Source organism: Armigeres subalbatus, chromosome 2 (genome assembly GCF_024139115.2).
Source record: "Armigeres subalbatus isolate Guangzhou_Male chromosome 2, GZ_Asu_2, whole genome shotgun sequence".
NCBI lineage: Eukaryota > Metazoa > Arthropoda > Insecta > Diptera > Culicidae > Armigeres > Armigeres subalbatus.
The window spans coordinates 209350385-209372692 of NC_085140.1; the positions used below are offsets into that span (position 1 = coordinate 209350385).

General features: G+C 38.1%; 1 protein-coding gene across 1 annotated transcript in view; it reads right to left on the reverse strand.

Annotated features, from left to right (window-relative positions):
• The window catches only part of LOC134211567 (uncharacterized), a 722476-nt gene that overhangs the window by 68921 nt on the left and 631247 nt on the right, over window positions 1-22308 (reverse strand). The window contains exons 13-14 of the mRNA XM_062688552.1: window positions 17654-17759; window positions 5014-5173 (exon numbers count right to left, since the gene is read on the reverse strand). Coding sequence (XP_062544536.1) covers window positions 5014-5173; window positions 17654-17759 — 266 coding nt within the window. The remainder of the gene's footprint in view (window positions 1-5013; window positions 5174-17653; window positions 17760-22308) is intronic.

Here is a 22308-nt window from a genome sequence, read left to right on the forward strand (position 1 = left end):
TTCAATAATTTTCCGATGTTATTCAACGGCGTTATGTCCGGCTTTTAGTAAATTTAGTTCCGCATGAATGCATTTTTTTTTATTGCTCCAGCAGTTTCGTTCGTTATAATCTCCGACAGTTTAATAAATCACGAAAATAAAAAGCATGTCATGAAAATAAATCATTATTTTTCTATAAATCAAATTTCCCAGATCTAGAACCCAGATTTTCTCTCAAACTGAAAAAGTATGTTTTTTCCCATTGTGCGATAGATCAGATAAATTTGAAATCCAATGGTTAAGAAGGACAAAGGTTAAGAAGGATGTCTAATGCCTGCTTATTAACTTACTATTCAAACTCAATTCGACCACCCTTTCAGAGCATCACATCATAGTCGAACAGAGAACTTTAAAAATCATCAGTTCAGTACATTGTTAAACTTCCCCAATGTGCTGAAATGTGATATAACGAAAACGTAAGTTCGACTTCAAATAAAGGTAGTAAACAAATAAATAGGCCATGTCGAATATTAGTTAGATTAAATGCTGAAATGAAATCTGTCTAGCAAATTATTCAGCATCCATTTTATTCAGCTACAAAGATCACAAATAAACAATAATTCAACCTAGATGCTTATTTGTAGCTTGTCGTTGTTTGTTGGGATGTTAATTCTTTCGTTTTTGTTTGTTTTCCTTTTATCGTTCCAGAGGGCGAGTAATGGCGCTTGAACCTATAGAAATAGTCTATTCTATCATTTTCCAGGATTCTTCCAAGTGATGGCTGTGTATTTGTAGACTACACTAGACTAAAAAGTCATTTGGCCGAACAAGTCATGTGTTTGAAACTGTCGTTCAAACGGCCATTTTTTTCAATTCGGCCAGAACGTCCGTTGGTCACTGTCGTTGGTCGCCTCTATTCTCACCTCAATCTGCAAAAACTGATAATTGAGGATAATTGAGAAGTCTTACTTCTTGCTTTTTATGTTACACTTCCTTTTTCTCACTTTTTATTTTTCGCAATGAGAAGTATGAAATGATGAGTGGGTAGTGAGGATGACTCTCACCTTTCACTTTTTATTTCTTACTTCTTGCTGCGAAAAGTGAGTAGTTTGGAATGAGGAGTGAAAACATCAATTTTTGTAGCCATGCGACATTTGGATGGAGTTCATATGTTCCACGTCAACGAACAGGAGGCCTCATTAAAAAAAAGGTCAATAGAGCATTACACGATAGAATCTCTCTTTCTTCACTTTAATTTTGTTTAGTGTCTGATCAAAACCTAGACCTAGGATATAAAAACGTGAACAATATTTGCTTCTTGAAGTCGTATTTCGAATAAATTGATTCAAATTAAGAACAAATTGAGTTTTAATTTGAACTGTGTACTATCTGATCTTTTAATAATATGAACTTTTACCCCTGAAAAAAACTGTTCCTGTTCTCACTACCCACTCATAAACAAAACTGTTTCATAGCATAGCATAACATAGCATAGCATATGTGATTGTACAAATCGTGGGTGGCTATACAATGCTCAATTCAAGCTCCATCTGGAATAAGGGCGAATGTCGCAAGAGAGGACTCTCCGCGTCGACCTCCCCTCCCTTAAACAAAAGTGACAAGAAGCAGATCTCTCTGTGGTTTATCACCTCAGAACGAAAGAAAACAATGCGAACTTGCATTCTGAGGTGATAAACCGCAAAGAAATTCCCTGCCCGTCACCTCCATTCAAATGAGGGGAAGTCGACGAAGAGAACCCTCTCCCGCGACACCCGCCCCCCCACCAGACAGAGCTTGAATTGAGCAATCTACTGTATATTGTCGCAAATTGGTACTTGGGATTAGTACCTTTTCCTACACAGTAGCAGTTGTATACCTGGCCACGTCCTTACAATCACGGAAGGAAGGGAAGGAATGTTAGTTCAACATCTACTAGTGAAGATGCAGGGAACCCATACTATCTTCATAGATGTCTCGGGAAGGAAAATTTGTGTTAGTGGGAAAGGTGAATAATAGGGAGCTCTATTCGACAATATAGAGCGTTTGTCAATAACAGTTTATGCTGTAAAAATAATAAAATATATTCATCAATTTACTTACGAACCGTCCTAAGGGAAAAACAAAACAAAACACAAAATGTCGGCAAATCGCGCGATCGTTCTGCCGTTCGAAACAAGAGCCAACATGCACTGAACTAATTAACTTTATTACCGGCCGCGCAATGCAAAACACAAAATTTCGGCAAACTATCGCGATCGTTCTGCCGTCCGAAACAAGAGCCAACACGCACTAAACTAATTAACTTTATTACCGGCCGCGCAATGCAAAACACAAATTTTCGGCAAATCGCGCGATCGTTCTGCCGTCCGAAACAAGAGCCAACACGCACTGAACTAATTAACTTTATTACCGGCCGCGCAATGCAAAACACAAAATTTCGGCAAACTATCGCGATCGTTCTGCCGTCCGAAACAAGAACCAACACGCACTGAACTAATTAACTTTATTAGGGCAACGGTACCAATAGTGGAGGTATTAGTAGATCAACAAAAGAAAATATTTTTTTTAAATTGATAATTATGGGAAATTTACTGCTTTAATATCTTAGTCAATAGATAAACTAATAAACTTGCTAACAAAAATGAGATAGATGTCATATAACATCAACAATTACCAAATATTGCTTGCACCACTATGGGTACACTGTTCCTTTAGTGGCGTTAAAAAATAATTTTGGTTCCTATAGTGGTGCTATCCATTGATTTCTTACGAGACTCGCCACTATTGGTACAGTTGCACCACTATAGGTGCAAGGGAGTCAATTTTGTTAAGGAAAATCATTATTTTCAATAGTTTTTCAAGCGAAATCTTAAGATAAGTTGCATTTAACATGATATTTAAAGCACGACGCATCAACATCAACCATCGTAAAGTGTATAATTATGATAAATCTCATGAAAACCCCACTACCTCCACTATTGGTGCTACCTCCACTAAGGGTACGGTTACCCTACCAGCCGCGCAATGCAAAACACAAAATTTCGGCAAAACTCATAAACAAAACTGTTTCAAAGCAAAAAATAGGTTTTTCTCAAAAATGCCGAAAATTACGGGATCCCGAGATTTGTCAGGTTGTACGAAAAGTCTCATCCCAAATCCCGGGACAACAAACAATGAATATTAAAAAATACAAGAAATTTGTGCCGATTGATTATTGAGGAACTCAAATAAAAATAAGAAGAAGACATACAACGGTGATAACTTTGACAAAATGAAATTAAAATCTGATTGATGTATGATTTTGAATGATTTATGATATTGACGTAGGAAAAGAAAATGAGCTCATGGGGGAGGTTCCTTCATCAGTGCTGCCACCTGGAAAAGTTTGGAGAAAAAGTAGAATCATGGAAATTTGACATGGCATGATATAAAAAATGAGGATTAAAATGCCTATACAAAGTTATACAAATTTTTAGGTTGTGGGGTTAGAAATTCAATAATCTTAAGCATTAACTGCTTATTCGAAAAAAATATAAAAAAGGAGATATCATGTCTATTTTCTGTGCTTTTAAAATTCTAACCCCTAGATTTTTTTTGGAAAACATCTTTATTTTTTTTTATAACAAAAATATACTTCATTTCCTATACCACACCGTGTGAAATTTCAATGATTCTACTTTTTCTCTCGATGACAGCTGGTGGTCTTCTCCTCCATTATTGCCAGATTTATCGAAAAACTTGATGTAGTCCAGCAGTAGTAGTTCGCCATTCCTCTTACATGTTCTTTTGTATTTTCCAAAATCGAGAAAAACACCATCACCGATGAGTGGGTTAATCTGTCCTGTTCCCTATAGAAAGCAGTGCATACGCGAGGATGATACTTTTCTAATTTAATTTAATCCCTTTGTTCTGCGGCATTTGTTGGCTTGTTGGTTGACCATTCGGTTGCACTCGAAAACGAACGTTACCCACATGCAATTTTGACCAACGAAGGCAGGCGTAACCAGCTGCCTTCCGCAAGTTTTGAATTGATTTAAATTAAATGAAAATAAACAAGTTTTGTTTATGCGCTGCTGGACGGATGCAGTTATGGAAAGTAGATTGCATCAAAATTCATTAAAAGGGAGGGACGCAATAATAATATAAGCCCGTCGTATGCCACGATGTACGTGACTACGGATTTAGACCATGCCAATTTAAAATCGATTACAGCGTTGATGATGTATTAACGAACATTTGCACAGCACCCATCGTCGCTGGAATAAGTTATCTCATTTTGTAAGAAAGTCGAACAATGCACGAAGAGTCACGCCGGAAAATTAGGAGGAAAAAATATTTTTACCTTGAAGATGATATTGTAGAAGCAAAATGACTTCAGCAAAATCAAAGCTAATTGTTTAGGGTTAATTTCGTTATTTATTGAAACAGGGTGGTTCCATTACACTTTGAGATAACATTTTTACTTTCTGTATTTCTAGTTTTAGCATTTTACGATGCTTTAGAAAGTTGTTCCTTTTTCGATTTTGAGGCACTTTGCTGAAGAAACCATTGTTGTGTGTCGTTTGTATCGCTTGTTATGATAATTTCTAATTATTTTCCTACCCCAATGATAAACGAACAGAACTAAGTGTATCAAAAAGTTCATACCGGCGAACATTGACAATAAGCTGTTGGAATATCGATTTTGTTTAACCAGTAGTGTACCTCATCCGAACACCTGTTATTATCAGACTGTACAAAAAATCAGCTGTGCAAAAAATATCCATATCACTAATTTTATAATTCTGTGTACAGATTCAACCAATTCTAAGAAGAAGATCGTTTTGCAAGAAACGGACCGTGAGTTTTGTTTTTATAGATGATGACGACACGAATAGTTAAAAACAAATACCAATGGTGGAATGCCATTTCCGAGGGGTGTGCTGAAAAATAATCATCCTACCTATGCGGTGTCTAATTTGTCGGTTCTTTGAAATGTGTCGCCCGTCATGCTTGTTGCCAAGCGTGAGAATGTGGCTAGACCGGAACACTTACCTATGTTTCCTCCCAACTGTGCGGTGGAGGTCGTCACGCTGCTGGCATTAGCGAATGTGCGCCCGTGGGAGCGGCTAATGAATTTGGCACCCGATGGCTTCATGCCGAGCCCGGTTGAGTCGTCTTGGTGTTTGCCTCCACCCCGGAAAACGAGATAGACCTGCCGGAAGGAGAATAAAATACGGATTAAACATGTGGTTTTTAGACGAAATTTGTACGTACAGACCAGAAGAAGAGAAACTGATGAATGATATTAAAAGTGGTCAATTTGTAAAGTAAAGCAGAATGGAAAATGAATTTTAAAACAAAAACAACGGAAATGAGAAGAAAATATTCCGCTTTTAAAACCAATCGAAGAGTTACAGTAAAAGTGCTTGTTTTTTTATGACAATTATACACGTGACCTGTGTCTAAAAAGCCATCTGCTGTGCATGTTTTCTTAAATCACGATGTTTAATAAGTCGCAAGATGGGGTTTTGATCTACTCCAAATTTGTACACTACCTTAAAGAAACCAGGTTTTCAGAACGTGGCCAATATGTCCAAAAACTTTTGAAAATTCATTTGTCGACTTTCAAAGTCATGAAATTTGATCCGCAATCCTTCAATCAGCAATTCGATGTTCATTCCGGTCTCCATTATTCACCTCGATTGAGTGCTCTGGATGTCATGGGATATCCAAACGAGAATGATACGTGTCCAAATTAACGTGTGTCTTCAATTGCTCATCTTTCTCTCTGGGTTCAACTGACCGGAACGTGGGCTCAGGGTCGAATTTGCCAGACAAAGAAACACCCATTTATGTGTCTAAATTGCTTTCCTCAGGCAAACAAATAAAATCAAATCCATTCTGTGTCTTCGATGTGATTCTGGAAATCCAACCCTGCGTGGGACGTAACATTTTTTAAAACCGGCATCGTTTATGGAATTCGAATTGGATGATGGTGTAGATAGAAATAAAACTGCCCGCCTTTAAAATAAAATCTCGTTCTTTATTATGGGACATGCCATGGGCAGCCATACCAAGACACTTCGCAGGAGTAGTAATTCCGGCAAGATTGTGGATGGAACACCTCCCCGGGTGACTGTCGTAAACCTTGTCGATTTTCATTTTCCGCCTCTTTGCGGGAAACGAAGGCGAAATGATTATTCGGTTGCCATGTTGTCCACTGATTGCTCTGCGGGACGTTTTCTTTGGTTTACATTCAAGGCCTATTACAGTTTTATTAGAATGGTTAAAAAAAATCCACATTATCCACCTAGCGGTGATGAAGTTTTTCTCGATCGTATGGTTCCACCTTAGTGTGATACATATCAAAGATATTTTCCTTCCTTACGGATTTTGCAAACGCTTCATAGCGAATTATCGAACCAATTGTGTAATGTTCGAAACACTATTTTCTTCCGAACGAAATGACCAATCGTGATTATTTTCAATAGTGGTCAACTAGGGTTTGTCCCCAGTCAAATGCAACTTGTTGCGAGACAATCGGTTAAGGAACACTATAAGAAAAGTTACACACACATACGCACACAAATAGACATTTGTTCAGTTCAACGAGCTGAGTCGATTGGTACATAAGATCATGGGTCTCCGAGCCTTTTATTAAAAGTTAGATTTTTGATTGAAATGATAGCCTTTCTGTACAGCTTTGTTGTACGAGAAACGTGAAAAGGAAAGAAAACTCCTGTGTGGTGTAATCTTTACTAGCCTGTAAATGGAAGACGTCTCAGGTATTTGTCGAATATCCGATGTACTCATTGTAATGAGTTTTTTGGGTTGCAGATTTCTTTCTCAGTTCAATTTTTATTGGGCCAATTGCCTGAGTCAGAAACCTATGTTGATGCAAGGTACTTTTAGGTCCATAACACAAACGTACTAACAGTCAATAAAAGTATCACCATCGGTGAGACAATAAAAACGATTTTGATAGAAGTGGAGTTTATCATAAATTCTAGGCCATTAACATATCCAAAGAGTCGGCCGACCAAGAACCACAGCTTCAACGCGGAGTACTACGAAGTAGTTGGAAATAGTTTGTGAGGAATTCTGGAGTAGATGTGTGAAAAAATACTCACCGGTTATCACTCAGCGAATCAATTTATTTCAGTATACTCGAGAGCTAAAAGTTGGATATCTAGTTCTGTTTGTTGGTGGAACGTCAAGATATCAGTGGATCCGTGAACGAATTGAATGAACTATTCCAAGATGGGGCGGTAGAGTACGCCAAGCATTAGTATGAACAGCTTCAAGACTTCTAGGTGACCGGCAGTAAATTTAACAGCCCTAGTAACATTTTGGTTTTATGTTGGCTTTATAACACTCTTGTAGAGTAAATTATGGTCTTTAAGAGCGTTATGAAACTTAAAATGTTGCTTGGGAGTTCTCGATGTGTTGGAGCGTCTGAGGATGGTAAACATGCACCTGGGGTTCCAGATTGTAGGGGAAGATGTTCGGTTTTAGGTACCCCTACGTACCTTTTGACAGATAAAGCAGATGCTGTCATTCTGATAACCTTCATTTGTTTGCTATAGTAACAAGATGTTTTGTGCTCCATATCAAACCAAATAGACATTTCTACTTCGAACTCCGAATAAATCACTTTTTTTACAAGAAAAACAATACGAAAGTTTTTTTTCACTTTTTTCAACGTGTCATAGGTAAATTAAAGTGATTCAATTGAAGTAATGATTTCCAATGCGCATTTATACAGTAAGTTTAATCTATTTTGAGGATCAATAACGATTGCCATCAAAATTTGAGAGCAAATTTTTTTGTTATTGGCTCGGTTGTGGGCCTCCTCAATCAATGCTGCTGTGGAGCTTGAAAAATTTGCTGCTGCGCGTTTGCATTCGGACGGTGAGAAACAAATGTTTCGGTTGTTAGGAAGCTCCATATATCGCCATGTGTTAAAAGATATGTTTAAAAGTAAATGATATGCTGAAGCTGGACTGTGTCAGTCCTGTTGACGAATCCAAATAAATCAGTGCAGTTATAATGTCAGTGTGAAAGGGGTATCGGAAAAGCTTTCGAGCAATGTGCGGTATTTCAACAAATATTTTGAGCTGCTTTCTGGATTTAGACAGAGACAGCTACAGTGTACGGTTATTTAGTATCAAAATTAGGTTGCGTTGAAAGAGCAGGAAAGGTTTGGTGAATGTGTTCTATTGTGGATCTTCATGTAACTGTTGACATATATTTCATAATTTCGTGAAAAAATGTGATGTGTGGCACTCACATCAACCAAGACCGCTCCTCAAAAAGCCGGCCCTAGAAATGCCCGGCATTACACAATAAGGGATTTATTTGGTGAGAATGTTCCAGTATAATTTTACTGAATGTTGAATATATTAAAAAAAACTATATACGCGCTGAATTTTAAATCCGGAAGTTTGTTTATGGATCCATTATCCATTTGATAATGGTAGCATAAACAGGCGGGGCTTATTGTAAGCAAAAGTGATCTCGGACTGATCATGAAATACCAGGCATTCTGAAATGGGTCACTCGAGCTATAGTAGAGCTAGCACCTTCTAACTCCCGGACTAAATCTGACTGTAAAACAGTCAGCTTTTTTCCATAACATCACTGCCAGCCAGTGGGGGTTAGAATGGAGAGACACACACAAAACTCAATCAATGCTGCTGTAGTTGTCCCCTAACTTATTTTTAAGCAGTTATAATAATTATTTAGACATAAGGCCGATACAAATATTTAAAAACTATTTTGTCTCCCCCTCCTCGGATTTTTTTTTTGCCAAAAAATAATATTTTGAGGGGGTAACAAAATAAAATTCGGATAATTTTGAGGATTTTCAAAACATTCTTTAAGAAATCCGAGCAGTTTTTTTTTATTTTTTTCATTTTAATATTTATTCTTCATTATCCCCCCCCCCCTTGACCGTTCGGAGACCAGTAGGACAAAATTTTAATTAAATAGTTGTAACGGCCTAATTGATAGAAATAATAAATTTAATAATTATTTTTATTTATGGGGCATGACTAGTTAATGTACACATACTTTCTGTTTATGGCCAAAATATAATTCTTTTCTTATTTTTCTTCTTTTTTTCAGTTTTATTGTATTTGTATTTGTCTTCGATATAAGAAAAAATCGTACAGACTATTCTTATTTCTGCCGAGTTTTCAAGGCTGCCCACATCCAAACCACAAAATTGAAATGTTCAAAAATGTCAAATTTGTAAAATTGTCAATAAAATTTCCCAAATCGTCGAAATCAATATAATTTCTTCGCTAATAGTAGGGTTATTTGTCTAGTTTTCCATTGGTATATAAATGTCGGTATACACGCTAAAAATGAACTACTCAAAATTGAGTCGAATCCGACTCATTTTCATTAAAAACGGGACAACTCAAAATTTGAGTAAAAGATACTACTTCAATAAAATGATGATTGCACTTAAACTAGAAGTCTGTTTGTCGTAAAATGCACTTAGATAGATAGCAGGGTTTCGACTTTTCGTTTCAATGAGACCAAAGCAAGCGTTTTTCGGGCCAAGGGAAAATCTTGTTTCGTTGTTTATGTTGAGGATCATCTTTCACCCATCAATCTTTTCTCTAGAATTAGCATTGGAAGATGAACGAAAATCTTGCCTATTAGTTGAAAATCCTTTTTCGTTGCCTTACTTTCATCTCTCACTCACTTTTCGCGAGAATTATCGCAGAACAATTACAAAATTGTATGACCGCGCCGGGATTCGAACCCAGAATAGTAAGAATAATAGCTGTGGGGATGCGCTTACTTTAGCCACACCACCACGCTATCTGTATGAAAGCGTCAAGTTATTTGTTCCACATAAGCTACTACCATTTGCATTGATGATGCCACGAAAAGACTCGAATGTGAAAGAAAAAGAGCAAACCAACGTTTAGCGGCAATCGAAGTGAGCGAAAAATTGTTATCACTCTCCAGGCTGTTTTTCTTTCCCGAAAAGCGATTTCTCCCCGAAAACTTTCGTGAGGGAAAATCATGTGCTCCTGAGATTGAGTGAGCATTATGAACCCTGATAGATAGATAAACTTGATTCGCATCTGTCGTATTAAAAATTGATGGAAGGCCAAGCTTAACTTTCGCGAAATCATCATTTTATTGAAGTAGTATCTTTTACTCAAATTTTGAGTTGTCCCGTTTTTAATGAAAATGTGTCGGATTCGACTCAATTTTGAGTAGTTCATTTTTAGCGTGTAAGATCAAATAGGGTAAAAGGGTACCCACAACCGAACCTCCCACATTTTTTGTTTCGCTCTTAGGGTGGTCATTTTCAGAATAGGGTGGTCCAAAAAAAAAACTACGTTTCCCAAAAAAATATTTTTTTCAAACCTTCATAACTTTTGAACCAATTGACCGATTTGCAATCTTTTGGCATGAATGAAAAGATTTTCAAGATTTTAGAAAAAATATTATAAGGAAAATAGTAAGCTTTAAGATGTTTAAATAATGAAATATCTTATTTTTTCGATTTTCAACCTTTTGGACCAAAACGGTTGTTCTTTTTAATTTTTTTAAATGAAAATTTTGTTTTTACACATACAGTAAAAAAATTGGAAAAGTCCACACAGCCGTTTTTGGGCTACATTTTTTTAAAATGTCAGTTTTTTGCTTATTTACGCATGGAATGGCATGTGTCTCCATCATTTCTAAATGCAAATCAGTTAACCTTCTGTCTGTGCTCAAAAAAACTTACGTTGTCTGTGCTCTGGGGTCAAATTGACCCCAAATTGAAATTGCTATAACTTTTTCAATGTTTGGCCAATTTTGGATTTTCTGGACTGTTTCGAAAGATAATTTAATCATCTTTCAGGTCGTTACTAAATATTGACTATAGGTGGGCGGGTACATCGCGGGGAGGGGTTTTAGTAAACAAGGGTACAAAAACAGTGATTTTTCATGATTATTTTACTTATATCCGAAAATCCTACCCATTTTGAACTGCAACTTTTTTAAAAAGGCTATGCAGGAAGGCATGTGCTTTGGCATGAGGCGTTGATAAGTTTAGAACTCGGTCGCCAGGTGGTGGTATATTTGAATTCATTATTTTAGACTACTCAAGATATTCCGATATATAGAATTCTCCTCAGTGTAAATATTCTTATCACACAAATTAAAAAAAGAGAAGAAGTGCTCATTATATTGAGCACCGCTTTGTAGTACTAGACATCCTGAACAATGTTGCCGAATACAACTTTGGTGTAGGTATGAGGGATCTCAAGCTAAAGCAATATTTCATATATGCAAGAATATTGCAAGTACACTAGCGCCGCCTATTTGTAAATTTCCTTATTATTTATTCCGTCAAATGACAGTCTATTGCGACCAGACGAACTTTGTTACAGACGTCATCTTTATAAATTTCAAAATTGTGCGATAAGAATATTTACAATGAGGAAAATTCCATATATCGGAGTTACTTGAGTAGTGTAAAATATTGAATTCAAATATGCTGCCACCTAGCGACCAAGCGCTAAACTAATCAATGCCTCATGTCAAAGCAGACGCCTTCCTGCATAACCTTTTTGAAAAGGTGCAGTTCAAAATGGGTAGGATTTTCAGATATAATAAAATAAGCATGAAAAATCACTGTTTTTGTACCCTTTTTTACGAAAACCCCTCCCCGCGATGTACCCGCCCACCTATAGTCAATCTTTGGTAACGACCTGAAAGATGATTAAATTATCTTTCGAAACAGCCCCGAAAATTCAAAATTGGCCAAACATTAAAATAGTTATAGCAATTTCAATTTGGGGTCAATTTGACCCCAGAGCACAGACAACGTAAGTTTTTTGAAAAAAGGACACTGTAGCGCATATTTTCAAGATTTTTCAAGCGAATTTGCACATAGGAGACAGATCTCGGCGAGTTTTACCAAACTACCAAAAATTAGGAGAATCGGTTGACAACTAAAAAAATGGCAGCCACTCAAAGTGGCCTGGGGTCATATTGACCCCAGAGCACAGACAAAAGGTTAAATGAAGTTGTCGAGCTTGTAACTGACCAAACACAATAAAGTACTTCAAGAATGCATGATTGGTCTCATGTTTAATGTTGATTTTATGATAATGTGTTCTTCGAAAATACATTAGCATTAGCATTGTTACGATGTAATTCGTAGTTTGGACACTAGTGATACTCATGTTTACTTTTGAGATATACTATCAGAAATCAACACTGAAAACATTATACACGCCCATCCCACTGGTTACACACATACATTTTCACTAGTTGAAATTCATAGTAGAATAACGTGTAATTCCAGTTCCAAATGTCAAAAAAACAAAACGTTCGATGCATTTGTAGAACATAAAGAATAAAAATGAAAAACACGTTAAATCTCTATGAATTGTTTTTGTAGGAAACGTCTGGAAGGGTGCTATTGGGTTGTATCAGCTCCAAATTGTAAGCAATGTACGAACACAAATAAAACACATTTTAGAATTAGCCAGTTATCACATTTTTACCATTATTTATTTATTTTTGCATGCATGTGGCGGATACCTTGTTTAATTTACAAATCACAAATTAAATCACACCAAAACCCGCACAAAATGGGCCGCCGGTAAACTTATGTCATTCCCCTCGAGACCGTGCTGGCTGCGTTCACTCGTTTTAGATGTACTTGTATACCTGAAATTCGTCCATAATTCATAAGAATTCAGGAAAAAATTGACATTGAACCTACCTTTCTAGTAAAATAACTTGTGTTGATGTTCCTGTCCGGTTTGGATACGCTGAATATCGTCTGATGCAGTATGACATCACAACAAGGTTTTTCTTTTCTTATTTTAAAACAAGATTCAATATACTAAACCGATAGGAAACGATGTTCAAAACACGTTATATTGAACAGGATCGGCAAGTGGTGTCGATTCAATTGAAATTACGATGAGTTTAACGTGGATCGCTAGTCAAAATGAACAATAATAAGACACGTTAGATACACGTGACAAAGAATATTGAAACTGACGTGGAATGTTAGTGAACATGGCGGGTTATAAAACACGTTAGATCTACGTGGAAAAGAACATTGAACAAGCGTGTAGATTATTTTCAGTGAAGAAAAGGAGGGGTCCTTGATTCCAGTTTTAGACAACAATAATTAGGCTCATTAGAGTGGGGCGTCATGGTCATTTTTTCAAATCAATGGTTTTTCGACACTATTCTGGGTCCCAAACAACTGTGCAGTATTTGGGCACGATTGGTTGCTTCCTCGTTTTCCCATCGCGTTTGAAGTTTGCATGGAAATTAGTATGGGACAATGTATATTTTTGCATTTTTACTTCTAGAGGTTTCAGTTCATCATAAACCAAGTGGCACATTACGTTAAAGTATAACCCAAAGGATACCGAAAAACTTTGCCGAAGAAGGTACGTTGCTGGAACGTCCACAAAAAAAGTTATAATGCATCGAAGATATTATGCAAATAATCATTTTTTCTGCAGGCACTGCCGAACTACGTGGACTAATAATTTAACTAAGTGTTGTTTCAAAATTATTGATCCTATAGGGCTTTGGAGCCAATGGGAGATACTCTGAATCATTTTTTTCCAAGTTCGTTTATTTGGTAGGCTCAGGCGTGTATAACACTTTACGGAGCCATGGTTCTTTGTGATATATACAATCAATATCATTTAATTTTTCAGTTAGTAAGAGAGGGGTAGAAGCCAGCGAACTCGTGGTGACTCCAGGTTAGTTTACAATGTTTAAGGATAGACGCGGCTAAGGATCTCTGAATCATTTCACAAAGTAAAAATTCAAACAAGAAGGAAGATGGGGATGTGCTGGCAGAAACATTGCTTTATTGCATATGGTATGAACAAGCAATTTTCAAAGCGTAATAACATTTTTTCTAGACCTTCCAGCTATGTACCTTTTTCGGCAAAGAGTTTCGGCTTTCGTTTCGGCATGCTCACGTATTGAGTCACGTGATTGACGATAAATTGAATACTAATTAATGATGTGTGTGTGCTACTTCTACGTGAAGTGAAACGATTTACAATGATATGGAAATGCTAATATCATCTTCCAAACTTAGAAGTACATGTTCATGATAGGGTCTTCCCTCCCCCTCATATGCCATCGCGTGCGGAAGGATTTTATATCGACGAGTACTGTCTCTAAATTTCTAATATGATATCAGTGCACGCGATGGCATATGAGCAAATCAAACCACCTTCCTTTTGCTAATGGAGATATATCAGCTTCCACACTAATATTCTTCCCTCTCCCTTCTCCCCCCCTTTTTTTTTTCTTTTTTCTTCGCTCTAATGGCTCGTTGATACACCGCGTTGTTTGTTGCTCTGTTTTGAACGTCCGATATTGTCTATTTCGAGACTTGAATAAAGTTAAAATTTGGATCTGAGTTCACGTAACTATATCATCAGTCCGGTTCGATACGCGTTTTTTGCCCTGTGTGTTCAGTCCGGTTCGATACGCGTTTGCTTGCCCTGTGTGTTAATTTGCAAGGTTCACGCTATTTACTCCAATTGACTTTCAATTATCATGGATAAAAACAGCGAAAGGTGTTCTTTGTCTATTAATATGAGAACAGACATATTCACTGTATGTGAAGGCAAATGTGCCAAAACATTCCATGCTGCCTGTGTTGGTGTGACCGAAGCTGATATGAATAAGGGCGAATGTCGCAAGAGAGAATTCTCTTCGCCGACTTCCCCTCTTTTAAATTAAAGTGACAAGCAGATGATTTCGTTGCGGTTTACCCCTCAGAACGAAAGAAAACAATGAAAACTTGCATTCTGAGGTGATAAACCGCGATGAAATCCTCTGCTTGTCACTTTTATTTAAAAGAGGGGAAGTCGACGAAGAGAATCCTCTCTTGCGACATTCGCCCTTTTACCAGATAGAGCTTGATGTGTGCTCTATCCAGAAAAAATATTATTTGGATCTGTGATGGATGTATGGTGCCTTCTTTTTAATATAAATGGATCACAACCATGGACTTTTTACCCCGGGCATCTATTGTGCGGTACGGTACTACGTAAAGAATTTTTCATTTTTTGCAACCTCATCCGCGCTCTACTTAATTAGTAGGTATGACGTGTAAGAAAATAACAAACCCTTGCGTATTTAGCGCATGGTCTTTATGAACTACAAGACTCTCATTTTTAAGAGAACATATGTTGAACTCCTCTTTTATAATATGTCAAAATTAGTTACCGGTTTGTCCCAAACTTCAATGAGGAGAGCTAGTTCTTGCCAATTACGAAGTAAAAATTGTGAATTAGTCAAGCTACCGTCGTACGGGACTTCTTTTGACTCCGGGGGCTTCTTTGGATTCTTGATTTTCTAAGAATTTAAAACAGAAAGTTGCCATCCAACTATCAACAAGACACCCGAACGGTGATAATAGCAATTTGATATTAATTTACGTTGTTATTCTTGTTTAAAAATGTCCAAAGTAACCACCGATTTTTCAAAAGAAGCCGCGCACGACGGTACTTGTTATGTGCAACTGTACATAATAACTAGCTCGTTCAGTAGCCGCTAGGTTGCGAAGGCCGACGGAGGTCCTTCGTAGCTTAGTTGGTTAAAGCACCAGTCTAGCGTACTGTAGGGTCATGGGTTCGAGTCCCATCGAAGGGAAAGTGGTTACCTCCAATACATTTTTCAAATCAATATCTTCCACATAACGTACATATTCACATATTAGTTTTCACAACATTGTAAATTAATGTCCAAGTCGGGTGGATTAATCCTCGGAAATAGGCAATTAACTTTGATTGAATAATAACTATGTTAAGTTAAGACTGATTAAAAAATCGATGGAAGTTGCTCACCGCATGGACATGAATCCCACTTTGTTTATGCAAATAAAGGTGCCTAACGTCATGCACCCATAAATAGTTCAACAGAAAGTATCGATGCCGTTGTATTTGGCAACTTAACGTCAAGTTAACGGAATATGCTGAAAAAATAGAGTCATTAAGCGTATTCGAAACAAGTTCCTAACATTAGTATTCATTGCAATTTTAATACAACGTCCACCATTACACATTTTTGTCTCAGGTACCCCCAGAGACCAGCCAAAGTACCCCCAGGGGTACATGTACCCCAGGTTGAGAACCGCTGGTTTAGATAGAGTAAAATCAAAGAGCAGATTTTTTTTGCGCTGGGTTTAGGACAACACTGGCTTCAAGTCCACCATGCGATACATTTCAAAATTCAACCCCTGGAATAAGTCAAAATTCGAAAAAATGATGAGCCCTAGACCAACATTTGAAAATGGCGTAAAAGCCAAAATTTATTTATTTATCTATATAGACAAGGAATCGGAAAGAACATATTTTGGCTGTTACGACCTTTTCAAATGTTGGTTAAGAACTACGATTTTTATTTTATTTTGGGAGGAGAGAAAAGCGTGATTGAGCTAAGCATACAAGTACTCTCTCTCTCAAATAGGCATAAAACCATATATGTGGGTTTCCTAATGACAGAACTATCTTAAAACTATGTATACAATACATCTACCCCTTGTCTGTAATCTTCCCCGTAATCACGGAAAAGTGTCCACTCGACGTTAAGCAATGCAACGTACCTCCATGCGATTTTGTCAAGCTGTATTACGCAGAAAAAAAAACCATAACAGTAAAAGGTGTTGCTTATAACTGATTCCACAGTAATCCTCTTTTCATATGGGCAAAAGGAAACATCACGAAGTTAACATGTGACGTTAATCTGCTTATGTATCCTTTGACGGAAAGAAGTCACGAACGTGTTAATTGATTTAGATGTTGCGTTTCGAGGCTTATTTTTACTTCCCAAGAAATGTTACTACTTCTTCCTTCATAGGAATGGTTATTAAAAGCTAACATATGTTGACTTCCTAGTGCAAGTCAGCATGTGCCGGAAATCCTGCAATAGTGAGTAGCTTGAACGGTACATGATAAAGTAGAAATTGATTATTCCTAATCTTATTTTTGTGTTTCTACATGAAATATTTTCTACTACATGAAATATTTTCAAATCGATTATTTATTGAAAACTATTCCAAGGAGAACCAACTGAACCGTTTGTTCGTGATATATTCTGATAGATTCTAAATCCTTGTCCAAAAATACGTATTCTGACAAAAAAAACGGGAAATTGTGTTTTGCTCGGGAATGTATATTTTTATAGAGCACTGATTGCTGTTTTTGAAGTGAAAGTGCCCTAAGGCTTTGAGTTTTCCCTAAAATTATTGAATTGTATCGAAAAATATGAAAGATTCTGCCCAAATTCGTTCAATAACAGTGTTTTATTGTTTTCTCGGAATTGTGTGTAATTGATATATGCAGTTCTCAAACAAATGATTCAATTATGCTTGCTATTGTTTTGAGTATTTTTACCGAACCTTATTTCTCTAACTAATATACGGATTACATTCAAAATATTTTTCTTCATTCCTAGCAAGAGCGAGCGTATCCGATATTGTTCGGAAGCTGCAACATGGCCATTTCGGCGATTTTCCGCTCCGCTGGTTTCTTATTCGAGTATTGCCCAGGGCAAGTATTGGCCAAGATTATTACACAAAAGTGGGTCGACGACCAACAAAAAACTCAACAAAAGACGATTCAGATAAAGTTAGGCCCAACCGTATTGATAAACTCGAACGTTCAACTTCACTTACCTTGCTACCGAATATCAGCCCCAGCAGAAGAGTTACGGTGAGCTGGGTGTGGCAGAAAAATATTATGTACAATAAATCTGGATTAGCAGGTGACTGCAGGAACAACCTATGGGTGAGTCGGATGCGGAAAGAGAAAAAAGAAAAACACATCGAGATGAGAGTTTTATTCGTCTGAATGTCGAAAGTTGTTATTGGCAGTTGCTAGGGATGGGAAAAACAGTGCCACCCTTGGAAATTGTGTGGATAACAACCATGTATGGCTCAGTTGAATGGATCACGCTTGGTTGGTTCTATGGCTAACAAGATGCTCATTCCCGTCTGAATAGGAAAAAAAAAGATGAAACAGAGGAAGCGATCGTGAACAGTGGGATGAAAAATAATCGTTATCATTAACATTTTCATCGTCGGTTTTTCTCTTCTTTGGAAATTCAGTCTGCGATGGCATAACCGAAGCACAATAGATGAAAGGATGATGATGGATATGATATTTCATTGTTTTCGTACCTAAACACAACCTTCCGCTTACGGCGGGCTCCGTGAAAGGAATACTTTTTCTCGAGGGGTAAGGCGTTCTCGAGACTCGATGATAAATTGTTTGTGTATTCGAGATATTTTTTTTCTTCGGAAGGCAATCAGGTACGATAGGCCCAGGAATAGGAAAGGTTAAACAGTCAAACGCCATGATTTAAGCGGAGTTGGATGTAGTAACCAATAAGAGTATGCGGTATTTCGACCGATTTTGTTTCATATAAGTCTTTCTTTTCGAATTTCCTCTAAATCTAAAATCAATGACGGTCCATGCTGAGGGTGGCTTGGTTCGATTACTAGCCCGTCTACAAAATCCTGAACATGAAATCATAGTCTAATGAATGCTAAATTGATGATAAGGCTCAGAAACTTTGCTGTTAATAATAGTGGCACTAGATGAATTCCAGGGCCGAATGTGAAGTGAATCGACCAATATAAATAATGAAAAACCAGATTAATCCACCTAGCGGTGATGGTGCCTTTCTCGTTCGTTCAAAAGGTTTGGAAAAATCTAAATTAACACTAATATGTGGATTGGTATCATTTTTCATATTTGTTTATATGCATAAAAAAAATTCTCGCCAAACGCAATTTGTTGCAAACAAATCGGATGAGCATAAGAGCAAAACATGGCATTTTGTTTTGTAGTTTTAAAATTAGTATTTTCGCCATAACTTTTGATCCAATTGTACGATGCGGCCAAGTTTCTATAGGAAACAATGGGACAAGATTCTGCGTCGAATGCAATCTGTTGCGAGCGACATGAGAAGCACACATATTGCACATCTATCACAGTAACTAATATATGACCGGATTCAGTTACAATATGGTTACTGCACTACGAGGAACATCTGAATGGTGCTGAGAGTACAGGCAGTGAAAGTCAAGGCAGCGGAGGAGATGACTACGTCAGTCTAGCGGACGATGGAAGCCAACCAGCCCCCACCTTGAGGGAAGTTAAGGATGCCATTCAACAGCTAAAGACCAATAAAGCCCCGGATGGCCCACTTGCCTGCACAAACTGATAGTCAGAATCTGGGAAACCGAACAGCAACCGGAGGAGTGGAAGAAAGGGGTTATATGCCCCATTTACAAGAAAGGCGACAAACTGGAGTGTGAGAACTTTCGAGCGATCACCATCCTTAATGCCGCCTACAAAGTGATATCCCAGATCATCTTCCGTCGTCTGTCACCATTAGTGAACGAGTTCGTGGGAAGTTATCAAGCCGGCTTCGTTGACGGCTGCTCGACAACGGACCAGATCTTTACTGTACGGCAAATCCTTCAAAAATGCCGTGAATACCAGGTCCCAACGCACCATCTGTTCGTTGATTTCAAGGCGGCATACAACAGTATAGACCGCGTAGAGCTATGGAAAATAATGAACGAGATCAGCTTCCCTGGGAAGCTTACCAGACTGATCAAAGCAACGGTGGATGGCGAACACTCTAGTTCGTTCGAATCGCGCCGGGGACTAAGACAAGGTGATGGACTATCGTGCCTGTTGTTCAACATTGCGCTAGAAGGTGTCATGCGGAGAGCCGGGTGTAACAGCCGGGGTACGATTTTCAACAGATCCAGTCAATTTATTTGTTTCGCGGATGACATGGACATTGTCGGCCGAACATTTGCAAAGGTGGCAGAACTGTACACCCGCCTGAAACGTGAAGCAACAAAAGTTGGACAGGTGGTGAATGCGTCAAAGACAAAGTACTTGCTTGTGGGCGGAACCGAGCGCGACAAGGCCCGCCTGGGAAGAAGTGTTACGATAGACGGGGATACCTTCGAGGTGGTCGAGGAATTCGTCTACCTCGGATCCTTGCTAACGGCTGACAACAACGTTAGTCGTGAAATACGAAGGCGCATCATCTGTGGAAGTCGGGCCTACTACGGGCTCCAGAAGAAACTGCGGTCGAAAAAGATTCGCCACCGCACCAAATGTGTCATGTACAAGACGCTTATAAGACCGGTTGTCCTCTACGGACATGAAACATGGACAATGCTCGAGGAGGACTTGCAAGCACTCGGAGTATTCGAGAGACGGGTGCTTAGGACCATCTTTGGCGGTGTGCAAGAAGACGGTGTGTGGCGGCGAAGAATGAACCATGAGCTCGCCCAACTCTACGGCGAACCCAGTATCCAGAAGGTAGTTAAAGCCGGAAGGGTACGATGGGCAGGACATGTTGCAAGAATGCCGGACAGCAACCCTGCAAAGAGGGTGTTCGCTTCCGATCCGGCAGGTACGAGACGGCGTGGAGCTCAGCGAGCGAGATGGGCAGACCAGGTGCAAAACGACTTGGCGAGCGTGGGGCGCATCCGAGGATGGAGAGATGCGGCCTCGAACCGTGTATTGTGGCGTCAAATTGTTGATTCAGTGTTATCTGTTTAGATGTAAACTAAATAAAGCTAGACTTTTTTGAACTCTTTTTCACAATAAATAGTAATTTTACCACAACTTCTAAGCCCATAGTCCGATCTGGCCAATTTTCAATAAGAAACAATGGGTCGTATGAATAAAAAGTAGCAAAACTCAACGCTTGTAGCATCTACTCAAAAATAAAGTTCACAGAGAAAACTACATGTTTGATATGAATAAAAACTTTTTCGAACTTATGGCATATGCTACATTCGAACTTAGCTTTTACTACAGTTTACTACCATTTACTACATGCAGAAACGTCAAAACAAAATAGACCCCACGATGACGATGATGATTTCATCATTTTTTTGCAGCAAATCAACAAAAGACATGTCTGCTTTGTTTGTTTTTCTTCAATTGGACTTCTATTTTCAAGAACAAAGCCGATTCGCTTCGATTCTGATGAATAATTTGCATTTTTAACATGAGTAGCAACGTCTTGAGCAGACTACAAGAAATCAGTAGTAAACTCTTCTTTTATTCATACCGAAACAGTTGTTTGTAGTATGTTCGAAATGTGTAGTGTAGTAAAGTCTCTTTTATTCATACGAACATGTTCCACAAGTGACGTTTACTACTGAAAATGTAGTAAAGTTGAACTTACTACTTTTTATTCATACGACCCAATGAGACATTCTGCGTCGATTGCAATTTAATGCGAGCAAATCGGTTGAGGAAAAGGGCCTGAAAAATAAGTAACATTTTTTAGCGATTTTGCCACAAAAAAATGGTATAATTTTCGATCCCATAGTCCGATATGGCCAATTTTCAATAGGAAACAACGGGACAGGATTCTACGTCGAATGCAACTTGTTGTGAGCAAATCGGTTGAAGGTAAGTGCCCGAAAAATGAGTGACATTTTTAACGCGATTTTTTCGTATGAATTTGTATTTTGGCCTTTACTTCTGATCCCATAGTCCGATCTGACCAATTTTAAATAGAAAACAATGGGACAGGATTCTGCGTCGAATGCAACTTGTTGCGAGCAAATCGGTTGAGGGTAAGTGCCCGAAAAATGAGTGACATTTTTTACGCGATTTTTTCGTATGAATTTGTATTTTGGCCATAACTTCTGATCCCATAGTCCGATCTGACCAATTTCAAATAGGAAACAACGGGACAGGATTCTGCGTCGAATGCAACTTGTTGCGAGCAAATCGGTTGAGGGTAAGTGCCCGAAAAAATGAGTGACATTTTTAACGCGATTTTTTCGTATGAATTTGTATTTTGGCCATAACTTCTGATCCCATAGTCCGATCTAACCAATTTTAAATAGGAAACAATGGGACGGGATTCTGCGTCGAATGCAGCTTGTTGCAAGCAAATCGGTTGAGGGTAAGTGCCCGAAAAATGAGTGACATTTTTTACGCGATTTTTTCGTATGAATTTGTATTTTGGCCTTTACTTCTGATCCCATAGTCCGATCTGACCAATTTTAAATAGAAAACAATGGGACAGGATTCTGCGTCAAATGCAACTTATTGCGAGCAAATCGGTTGAGGGTAAGTGCCCGAAAAATGAGTGACATTTTTTACGCGATTTTTTCGTATGAATTTGTATTTTGGCCATAACTTCTGATCCCATAGTCCGATCTGACCAATTTTAAATAGAAAATAATGGGACAGGATTCTGCGTCGAATGCAACTTGTTGCGAGCAAATCGGTTGAGGGTAAGTGCCCGAAAAATGAGTGACATTTTTTACGCGAT